Source organism: Sipha flava, unplaced genomic scaffold, assembly GCF_003268045.1.
Source record: "Sipha flava isolate LNK unplaced genomic scaffold, YSA_version1 40_pilon_pilon, whole genome shotgun sequence".
Taxonomy (NCBI): Eukaryota; Metazoa; Arthropoda; class Insecta; order Hemiptera; family Aphididae; genus Sipha; species Sipha flava.
In genome coordinates this window covers 642,511-654,823 of record NW_020273126.1, presented here as the reverse complement: position 1 = coordinate 654,823, position 12,313 = coordinate 642,511, and the positions used below count along the sequence as shown (strand labels likewise).

General features: G+C 25.7%; 1 protein-coding gene across 1 annotated transcript; it reads left to right on the top strand.

Annotated features, from left to right (window-relative positions):
* Positions 1 to 8,912: 8,912 nt before the first annotated feature.
* LOC112688828 lies at positions 8,913 to 11,835 on the top strand. Its single transcript, XM_025562214.1, has 4 exons — positions 8,913 to 9,063; positions 10,848 to 10,903; positions 11,467 to 11,616; positions 11,765 to 11,835. Exons 1-4 carry the CDS (start codon positions 8,913 to 8,915, stop codon positions 11,771 to 11,773), a joined length of 366 nt encoding a protein of 121 aa, XP_025417999.1. The 3' UTR covers positions 11,774 to 11,835.
* Positions 11,836 to 12,313: the final 478 nt, after the last annotated feature.

Here is a 12,313-nt window from a genome sequence, read left to right as displayed (position 1 = left end):
CTAGAAATCACTTGCATTCACTAGATTCCATGCGTATTAAACTTTTAGGTCATATTTTTAGAGCAGGAACATAGAGAACAATACTATTGATGACATTTAATAAAATATTAACATGTCAAAAATTTAAAATATTGCCTTTATCCAAATATAGTGTTTATTGAAGAAATTAAAAGTTTACTTTAGAAGTCTCAACTTGTACAAGTTTCATTCAAATTATACAAAGTTTGGATATTACTTAACATAACTGTTGTTGAAAATAAGGTAAATTCAAGTTGCAATTATTTTTAAAATCTACTTAATTTGCGAATTATATTAAAATTAAAAAGAAAAATTAACACATTTATTTTTAGATTTTAAACCAAACCATGTAAATATAGTTTTAGCATTTTTTTATTTTTTTATTTCATAAATACTCATATTATAAATTGACTACAAAATATACGATTAATAAATATAATAGGAAATATTTAATTGTAATTAAAAATACGCGTTAGGCTTTTCATTGTAATATTTTTACTTTTTTTTATAAGTTTCTGAAACGTAATATAATCTCGAAAAACTTATAAGTAAAGAGAAATTTCTTCTTTCAAAAGATTTTTTTTTTTATGTTTAAATCAAAAAAAAAAAAAAATAAAAAAAAATAGTAGTTTTGAGTTTTAAAAACAAGTTTAAAAGCACTATGCTATTTTACCTAATGTTAAAAATTCAGAAAAACTTTATTTTCACATTTTTTTTTTTTTATATTTTTATATTAAAATTTTATATTTTATATTTTTTATATTTATATAAATATAAAAATCTAATTCATCTGTAACAGGAATTTCTCATTTCAAAGTACAAGAAAGTAGTTGAGTCTAAAATGCATTACTCCTGGATAAAAAAAACTTATATACATACATAATTTGTGAATCATAAATAATATACATTTTAAATTTAAAATTGAATACATTTCGAAGTTTTTCTGTTGTGGCTTGAAAGTTAAGAATTAATTTCTTCATCAATTCGCGAATGCACTATTACATCAATATTGATTGTAATATCAAACTGTAGATTTGTTAAGTCAATTTTATTAATAACTGAACATTTACATAAGAAATTCAGCGATTAGTTTTCGGTAAGAATGTTGCTCTATGTTGTTTGAAAATTGTTGTAAAAAAATGTTATGAAGAAACTTTATATAAACTTATCGTCCTACATTTTCATGGTAATATGTTGCAAATAATTATAGCGTAATTTACAAATAATTAAGATAATATTGATGAAGGTCTTCTTAAATTAAATTAAAAGGTATGTTTTCTTTGTTCATACCGTTTAATCATTGCTTAACGTACATTTGATACTATTAATATTTATTTTATTTTTTCTTAATCTTTCATTTTCAATGAATTATACAATAATTCCTTAATGTTATCACACATAAAATTTATTTGTATTTGTGATCAATAGAATTTGTAGTTATTTTTAAAACGAAATATTTAATTATATCGATTACAGTTACTCATTATTGTGTAAGTCGTGTGCAAATGACATTTTTAGAAGCGATACAATAAATGCACGTCACGTATACAATTTCTACGAGATCCGAAGTCGAAGAAACTTTAAGCACATATGCTTATGACGTTTTATGATAGTCGAGAAACAAACGCGCTCGCGCGTAAGTACCGTCTATGTCTCTCTTAGAATAAACGTATAAATAGTGTGTGTGTGTGTGTGTGTGTGTGTGTGTAATAATATCTTATTATATATTAACAAATTAAATAAATTTTCATTTCGAACATGAATTAATCTTAGATTTTTCATTCTCTATAAAAATTAAGATTTTGTAATATTTTCTATATAATATTTTTTTAGATAAAAATTAGTGTTATTGTATATTATTGTATAGTTAAATAATTAAATAAAATTAAAAAAAAATAATTAATTAATAATTTAACATTATATAATCTATGATAATACCGATAAGGTACAATATACAAGCTGCGTCAATTTATTTTATATACCTCGTATATATACTATATATATATTGATAGAATAACATTTATAGCGTTTATTGTTTAATTAGGTATTATAGTTGTTATGACAGCTATTCGTATATTATCAATGACTTAACTTCGAGATAGCGTTTGTAGTTTGTATGACACAGTTAATTGTTTATCATTCTGGCTAAACATTATTGTAAATGCCATTATATATTAAACTTTTGTTTAATGTATTGTTGTTGAGATGTCTGCTGACATCTTACACTATCAAGTAGGTACTAACTAATAGTGTCAAAAATATAGGAACCTATATTTAGTATATTTTGTTAAAATTTAAAAATACATCTGTATTTTATATAACCTTATCATTTTGTACGCGAGACGCAACATAACATAATAAATTAAACAATATACGTATATAGATACTTTTGTATATATTGTATATAATATCGTAGATACATAAAACAGATTGCTGCAACTTATATAATGTACCTATCTTATCGGTTTTGTCACATACTGTATTAAGTTAATTTTTTTATGTTGCCGCAGTTTACATATCGACTTTTAGAAAAAGGTTAATTTTTGCCGCAGTTTATATACAGCTCCACTACATACACACCAACAGCTCTCATATCATTCTCAATAGTATCCAACCATCTCTTTTTTGGCCTTCCTCTCACGCTTTTCCCTTCAACGTTCATTTTCATAACCACTCTTACTGTTTTTGTTTCTTCTCACCTCATCAGCCTCAACATTTTCAATCCATCTCACAGTCTATTTTCTCCCATCTTGTCCATTATCGACGCTACACCAATACTACCTATCACATATTCGTTTTTTATTATATCTTCTCTTGTCACCCCACTCATCTATCTAAACATACTTATTTCCGCAACAATAATTTTTGTGTTGTATTATATTGTTGTTGTATAATTATGCGTAAATAACTTATTATAAATTCGGTGCTTATAAAATAATGTAATTCATTGTTACTAGAACAGTAGAAATAAGACAATAACAATAAATACGATGGGCTAGGTGAAGAAAACTAACACCTATTTATATGCACATACAGGAAAGTTTAAAAAATTTACTGAAATTATCATAGTATAAAATGTTAAATGTACGTCACGCGAATGAGCAACGTGCACGAATATTTATATTCCATGAAGTTTCCAAAAATTAAAGAGTTCAAATCACGCGATGTGTATTATTACTAGTTAAGTAATAATTATCATTACTAACCTACAACGGTATATACATAAATAATTATAAATGTACGTGTTCTTATTTGTGAACAAAAAAATGTATGGCGTCATAACACGTACGTTATAGAAATTGATTCAATTTCTAAAAATTATAAATCAAATCAATTTCAAACATCCTTTTGACCACACCATCTCTCTCATCACTCATATAATATACTGTAATTTTACTAAATTTTAAATACTGATTTATTCCTAAAATTCTTTACACATTATCGTATGCATTGTACATAATTTATTAATTAATAATTTCTAATAACGTTTTGAGTCGCTGAAAAATTTTTCTGAAGAAATTAATGATCTACATTATCACAAGTTGTAACATCAATTTTGATTAAAAAAAAGCTGTAAAAGTTCAAGTCAACCATATACGTGTATTAATTTTATAAATTCGAGTGAAATGACATGACGATCGAATAATAAATTTAGTTTGCAGTTCTGTTTTTTCAATTCTCCATTACAAAGGAAACAATCAATACACCCATATAAATTGTACCCACAAGTAAAACGTTAAACATATTATTTTCAACAAATGGTTTTTATACATAGATTTATTTAAAAAAAAAAATATGTTTAGAATAAACGAAATGTATACATCTTTACTCTAAGTTTCTAAAACAAAAATATTTTTATAAAAATTCACGCAAAATACTAATTCAGACTTATGTAGACTAAAAGAGAAATGGTTTTTTGATGGAAACGTTCCAAGGATATCTTTTTTAAGAATTTGATTAAAATAATATAAATATCAAAATCATGAAAATAAAAAATACAAATCTAAACCAGTATTTAATCACAGAAAAAGATTTTGTGAAATCATAACATTAATTTGAATATACTAAAAATACATGTATATAAGTGACAAAAAATACAAAAATATTTTTTCATCATTCCACGAATTCAGATAACTAAACGGCTTATTCATTATTTTATTGATATCAAAAATGTTATCGTGTTTTAATTTCGAAAATATGAATTTAGACACTTAAATAATAAAATTAAAATCGAAATTGCCACTTGGGATGACGTGTTACTATAATAATATCTGAACTTTCATATTCATTTATATGATCAATTCTTCGCTCAGCTATTTTATCGACAAAATAAAATTTCGAATAGAAATGTGATGTTATAAAATTATATATTATTATTTTAATGCTATGCTAATAAGAAAATAGTAGAAAATATGTACACCAAATATTTTCAGCATTGTTTATTATATAAAATTAAAAATAAACCACACTGATTGATTAATGAGATGGTTGATACAATTTTAGGGATTAGTAGAGGAGAAAGAATAGCTAGTGGATTAAAGGGGATTTCATGATAGTTTATGAATATAAAAAGGGGATAATATTGAGATATTAACAAAACAAAAGAAGATGATTAATCTTACATATTGATTTGAAAATGTAACGAGTAAATATTTACATAAAGAAGGGTAATCAGAGATACATTAAAGAGTTAAGATGTAAATAGAGTTTAGCTATTTCTAAGATGTTAAGGTAATGATATTATTTTCTCAATTAATTACAAGAAACAATGAATGACTAAGAAGAAATGAAATGTAAATTTTTTTAGTAAAATAGTTATCCAGAATTCAGTACCTTTGATTGACCATACACCATTAACTTAATCCAAAAATATCATATAACTACAAAGTACATTTCTGATTTATTACGCTATAAGTACATACAGATATGGAAACAGGAGCATTGTTAATGTGTTAAATTTCTGCAAAAGTTATAATAAGAATTCGTGATACACACACGTATACATGATATATTTGACAGTAATGTCTGATGCAAACAAAAACTACACACAAAAAAAAAAGAAAAAAAATCTGATATTATTGTATGTATAGACTCAGCGTATATCATAAATCTTATTTCGAACCTGAAGTAACAGATCTATATTAAATATATATTTATTATACTACATGTGTTTATGTGTATGAGTAGCATTATTTGAAAAAGTATAACTAAGAGTACGCAAAATAAATAGCGATATTGTTTAAAAAGTTTATATTATATTCATACACACCATATGCAATACAAACGCAATGCATTTGATGAACTATTATAATTAAGCAACTATATATGACGGACGAATAAAAAAAAACTAGAATCAAATATACATTACCTCTTTAAATCTTTAATGTCTTAAAAGAGATAGTAAAAATATTAAAAGTATTTTCTGTCTAATCTATAATTTAGAATGTTTACACCACTTATAACAGCACAATACTAAATTAACTTTACATATTTTTTAATTTATTAAAATTTACTTATTGCCTTATATTATCATGATTAATTATACTAAAGCATAATTATCGTGAAGAAGTATAATATTATATAATATTATACATAAATTCTGAAAAAAAAATTATTTAAAAAATATTAACCAATCAATACTATCCACATCATGTCCCATCAGTAGCGAATATTTAATTTATATTTATTTATTATAGATTATCAAATATAAAATTTTATATTAGCATATGAAAAATAATAGGTATTATTATAAATATAATAATAAATAAATAAATGACGATATATTTACATATAAATACAAAAAATAAATATTTTAGCTTTATATTTCAAAAATATTAGATTTTTTACTTTAAAAACATTGAATAAAAAAAATAAATAAAATGGTGAAAACATTTTTTAAAGTTAAAAAAACTTTTAAACTAAATTAATTTTTGTCATTGTTCGTTTTATATTTAAATATGTCTTCTTCTTGTCCTTTGCCTTTCTCTCTACTATTTGGGGTCGGTTACCTTTATCTTAATCATCCACTCGTCTCGATTTTTCACATCCCCTACGAATACACCAACGGCCTTCATATCATTCTCAATAGTATCCAACCATCTATAACTTACTATTTTTATTTCTTCTCGCCTCATTAGCATCAAAATGCCCGAACCATCTCTATCTATTTTCTCTCATCTTGTCCATTATCTATGCTACACCAATACTACTTCTCACATCGTTCCTTATTAAATCTTCTGTTGTCATTCCACTCATCCATCTAAGCATTCTTACTTCCACAACACTCATATTCCGTTCTATTTTCCTGTCAACTGCCCAACACTCTGAACCATATAGATTTAATAATTTTAGTATGTAGAATATATTTAAACGTAGTGTATAATAACCAGGGATTCTGAATCTAATTAAACTTAAAATATCTGAGTTGCTGATATTGCCATTTCAAATATCAAAAATAAGATCTATATCCATTAAATCACATGTATTAGAAAAACAATTAATACTTTTATAAATTAAGTAAACGAATATAATCTCTAAAAATATAACAATGGATATATATTATAGATATTTTTTTTTTCAAAAATGTATATTGAACATAATCATGATTTTATATATATTTTTTTTTTTAATTAATGAGATTTTAACGTTACATTATGATATCTCGACAATTATGTACATGAATCTGAAATAAATTATGGTGGGTAAAGCTCACACTCTTAAATTCGGAGACCTGATTGCAGAATAAAATTTAGCATATGTTTGATTATATTAGTATTGTCGGTTGAAAGAGCATCAATAAGGGAAAAATGAATACCAGAGATGAAAAAGAGAATCTTTAGCTGAGATCTTTGGATAGAGAGAGATTGACAATTTATGAGTAGTTGATGGAAATCACAGTATTCTTCACCACAGTTGGGTAGGGGACAACACGCACTACTGTTGAGTCCCAACTTAAACGAGTGGTGTGATAATAGGCTATGGCCCGTGCGTAATCTAGTGAATTTAGCTATGGCTGCACGGCTCATCTTTAGGGAATGAAACCCTGGTTGATTCATGATTTTATGTTACTGGGAATGTCCGCAATTGGTGAGTGCTGACCTAATCACCTAGTGAATATCGACATACACCTACTAAATTGGTGAATGTTGAAAATGTTTATAATAATATAGATATGTACTAGTGGATGTTGACATTTACATTAGGATTTTAGTCAATTTTGACATACACAACACGGTTTTGGTTAATGTTGACATAGGTCACGTATTTAAACATAACATTATACTTATAATATAGTATTAAGGACAATAATATAAAATAGAAATTATGTTTAGTTATAAATATTAACAATTACTTGTATTATTTATAATTATTATTATCGAACAATATTATACCTGTATTATTAATTTAAATTATGGTTTTGCCATACAAAAATTATTATTTTAAAAAATAGTGAAAATTGATCTACTTATTGCAACATCACAAACTGTCATAACATTTTGAACTGCATAAAATGCCAACATTTCTAAAACCGCACTTTTTTGTGGTGAACATTATTTTGCAATAACATCATGTATACCTTTGCCCACTGGTTGATGAATTTGATACAGATGCTTGCCTTAAGGAAATTTGTTAATCCATTTGTACATCAGTGATTGATATTAAAAATAAGTATCATGTCTTTTTTTAGATACTTAATTATTAAATTTATTCTAAAAAAAACTTCACGTATGTTTTCCATTAAAAAAAAAAAAAAAAAAAAAAATGTTGGTTATTGTGCAAATCATTATACTACGATGACACTTTATGGAGGCTGGAGCAATCATTTTTTTTTCCAAACATTTAACTCAATAAGCGAAAGTAAATTAAACATACTTCCAGTAGCTCAATTTAAATTTTGAAAACTAATTTTGGTTTGTCTTCCTCTTTTCTAAGTTTACTCGGAAGTGGAATCTTATATTTTTCATTTTGTCGCTACCTACAACTAAGTCAAGTACACGTTTATTTTGAGAAAAATATAAACGTACTATTTATCATACTCGTATATTAACTAAAAATAAAGTCGTAAATCTATTTCCAAGCAAACCTAGGAAATAGACTAACGAATTCAATCATGTTTTCAAAATTAATACAAGTCAATCGATACTAGGTGAAATTTTATTTTTCTTTCGGTACGGTTTGCATCAAATTTCTGCCCTACAACCGGAGCAAAAATATTTTCTTCGTATCAATTGACTTGTGCATGTGCGTATGGGCGTTGGAACATTTCTAAGAATCTTAGTAGCCAATACCCGTATTCTGAACAATTATAAATCAATTAGAGCTAACGACTACGGAAATAAAAATGATTATGTATTGTAATTGTGAAGTATAAAATATATAATTATAAATAAATTTATTTTACGATAACACAAAATAGAATATTAGTCTACTCAGTCACTAGTTTCATACGACATCTAGACTAACCTGTAAAGTTTTATTTTTTTGTCAGTGATTATAATTTTAAATTTTAAAATTAATAAAGATTGACGTTTTGGTAAAAAAGCACACGTCTCAAGCTATGTGTACCACAGAAAAACCCTAATTTGGCTAACTTAAAACGTAAAAACCGGGAAGATCATGAATAAAATGATGATGTAATTATAATATATTTTTTTTTTACAAACTAAAAAATCGTGGCAAAACATTGAGTATAAATAATATATGAGATTATAATTTATAATTATTTATTTTATCTTTATTAGTTATCAATATGTAAATCTATATAGCTATAATTATTAATATATATACAATTTTTTTTAAATTTTATATATATATATATATATATATATTTTTAATACATTTTATAATTTTTTACCGGTAATGCTGCCACTAGGTATGGAATCCACTATGAAGACATGGCCAAAGAACAGTTACAAAAAGTTATAGGGAAAAATATAAAAAATGCTGGCCTTATAGTAGACCATAGTCTATCATTTTTGGCAGCATCTCTTGATGGTCTTGTGGACAATGCTTCAGTTGAAATAAAATGTCCACCATCAGCTAAAAGTATGAGTCCAAAAGACGGAATCTCTACGAAAAAAATAAAATGTTAAATAAAAGATGGACAGCAGCATCTCAAACGTAATCATAATTACTATTACTAAGTACAAGGGCAATTGCACATTTCAAATAAATTATATTGCTATTTTTGTATTTGGAGGTCTAAAGGTTTTGTTATTTAGTATTTTATGTATACTCATTATCCAGTTACGGTCAAGTCACGGTCAAGGATTATGATGTACAGTTCTCACTTCCGGTCACAATCAGTCAAGTTCTATCTGCACGTTGCCACAAAGTTTACAAAATTGTTCAAAAAACTATCAAAACAATGGATATGACCGAGATAAACACGGCTGTTGACTTGTATCCAGTGTTTTGATTGTTTTTTGAACACTTTTGTACACATTGTGGCAACATGCAGATAGAACTTGACTGATTGTGACCGGTAATGAGAACTGTACATTATAATCCTTGACCGTGACCGGACCGAACCAAGACCGCTAGTGTGAATCGAGCTTATTGCTCATATACTACTCACACATTGACACAACCAAAATGTTCATGTTATATAAAATATCTAAATATTACTCCTTAAAACATGCTACGCTCCAACCCCCTTACTAAATATTAACCAAAATAATAAGAGCTAAATCCTTGATTCGATATTGCCAAAGAACTAATTTTTATACCAAAATACATTTCAAAAACTATAGTTTCTAAATATAAAGCCTAAAATTATTTTGAATAATATTATTATATAAATATAAATATATATTTTTCAATTTGAATGACAAATTTGATTTAAAATATCTTAATTGATTAATATATTTTAAGAGAAAATAATTAAATATATGTATAAAAGGACTTTTGCAGAGCAAAAAATGTATAATTTTACATTTATCATAATTTAATATATATATTATTTTTTTATTCACTTCATATTATATAAGTTTATTTGAAATTAATTACAAAAAGTTTAAGTTTTTAAAATATGAAATTCGAATTTTGATTTTTAACATCGTCAACAAACAATACAATGTTTACTGGGCTTTTAAAATATGGGGGAGATTATTTATTAGCAGGTATTAAGAAAATAAGTGAACCTAAATAGGATCGTTGCGGGACCCTGGAGGTAACTGAATATTCATTAAAAAAATGAAAAGTTTTTTTAATACTTGAGTTCTATTAATAAAATATTAAAATAATCAACAACGCTATATTTTTTTAGCGTGCCACACAGTTTTTAACTAACGTGGAAAACAATTTACTGATAATTCTAAAATATACATTTTTAATACTTATTCATTACTCTATTACTACTAATACTTGATATTAGAGCATTCATTTAATGTGTAAAGTATAAATTAATGATACTACTGCCCAAAACTATAATCAAAATAATTCATTGTCTACCAATTGTGTAGGTTATGCACACCATAACAACATAACATCAATAATCCTTGTTCTAGATTGTAAATTAAAAATACAAATTATTATATTTTATGTACCTACTATATATTTACTATAAATATGCTTATATATATATATATATTTAAATGTATGTTCACATTTCTTACATACATTAATTCCTGCCAGATTTTATAAATACAAATGTTTTGTATCTCCATTATCCTCTATTATATTGTAAACAATTATCAAAAATATATACATAAAGCCCACCTTATACACAACTTCTTCGTTTTCGATGTAAAACCTATGCTTAGTAAAGAATTACTTAAGTACTATATACAATGTATATGCCATATTATATTTTATTTTTTTATTTTTAGTTCTGAGGGAGTCCAAATTCAGCGTACTTCTCTTCTACCTCCCTATTCTCTCGTTGGTAAGTACCAAAAATTATCATTATTATCAAGCTTAAAAAAGTTCAACAAATAAGCATAATAAAGGAAATATTCCGTGATCCCTGAGTTTCATTGGCTGTTTGTATATGTTCGTTTACGTTTTGGTTTTGTCGTTTGTAATATATAATTTATAAGTATGTAAACAATCTTTTCTAATACCATCCGTCTTTATGATGATGACACAACATCGCATAAGACTTTATTTTAAATAATAAAATATAAAATTAAGATATTACTGAATGGTGAATAATTATTTACAGTGAGTTAAATTTAATTTGATCAATAGTTTATAAAATGAACCATTTATTTGAATCAAAAAAGAAGCCCACAGCCGAATCTTATAATAAATTGGCATTTTATTCAAATCATTATATACTGGATAATTGAATCACTTTTATAATCATTCATATCGATTTTATACTTGATAAATGATAAAATAATATAATAATTTAACTTATCAGTGTACCATTGTAAAATATTGTATATTTCTACCGGGTAAATCAACAACTACTTGCAACTTAGTTTATTTAATTTTGTGTTTCAGTGTTTTCAAAAACGGTCTCAAGTTGATATTATTTTTACTGATTTAGCCAAAACATTTAACACTATAAACCACCAAGTTTTACCTAGAAGCGTTTGGTTTTGGAAAACTTCTGCTATCATGGTTTGGATCTTTTTTAACGAACAAGCAACAGTGAGTAAAATTATTTGACATAAAATCAAACAGTTTTTCGTCGACGTCTGGGTTACACCAAGGTCGACATTTATCACCGATCTTATTTCACTAATAATCAATAGTGTACGTATTACTTTGCCTTTTTGTAAATTACTATGTTCCGCAGATGACATGAAGCTCTTTATGGAAATAAACTCAGCTGTTGATTGTGCGATTCTATATACTTGTAACTACTATATCTCAGGTTTGAAAATTATACGCGTTCATGATATAGTTGATCTTGGTTTTAAACTATCTAGAACCCTTATTTCAAGTCCTCATATTACAATTATTTCTTGTACACCAAGTTTTAAGTTTCCTAGTGCGTCCATCCAAATACTTCAAATTAACTAAATCACTAAAATATTTATATTTTGCTTTAGTTCGTCCTATTTTAGAATACGGATCTGTAATCTGAGATTCTTACACTGTTTCTGATTCTGATCAACTTCAACGAATTTAACAAAGATTTTTGAGATTTTTTTGTTTTGTGTTAGGTATTCTCCATTTAGCTCACGATTATACAATTATCACTAAAGTACTTGATCTTCCTACTCTTACTAAATATAAAATGTATTTGTGGTTTAATAACTAACCATAAAGATTCTCCGTGTTTGCTATCCTAAATCAATTTTAAATTTCTTTCGCATGCATCTCGTTCATAAAAAACCTTCTA

What these genes read in the sequence shown, in the direction of transcription:
- LOC112688828 (XM_025562214.1), top strand. Translation starts at nt 8,913, where the DNA reads ATGGCCAAAGAACAGTTACAAAAAGTTATAGGGAAAAATATAAAAAAT. An exon ending in ATGTCCACCATCAGCTAAAA is followed by an intron (nt 9,064 to 10,847) that starts GTATGAGTCCAA and finishes TTTTATTTTTAG; the next exon opens with TTCTGAGGGAGTCCAAATTC. An exon ending in ACCTCCCTATTCTCTCGTTG is followed by an intron (nt 10,904 to 11,466) that starts GTAAGTACCAAA and finishes TTTGTGTTTCAG; the next exon opens with TGTTTTCAAAAACGGTCTCA.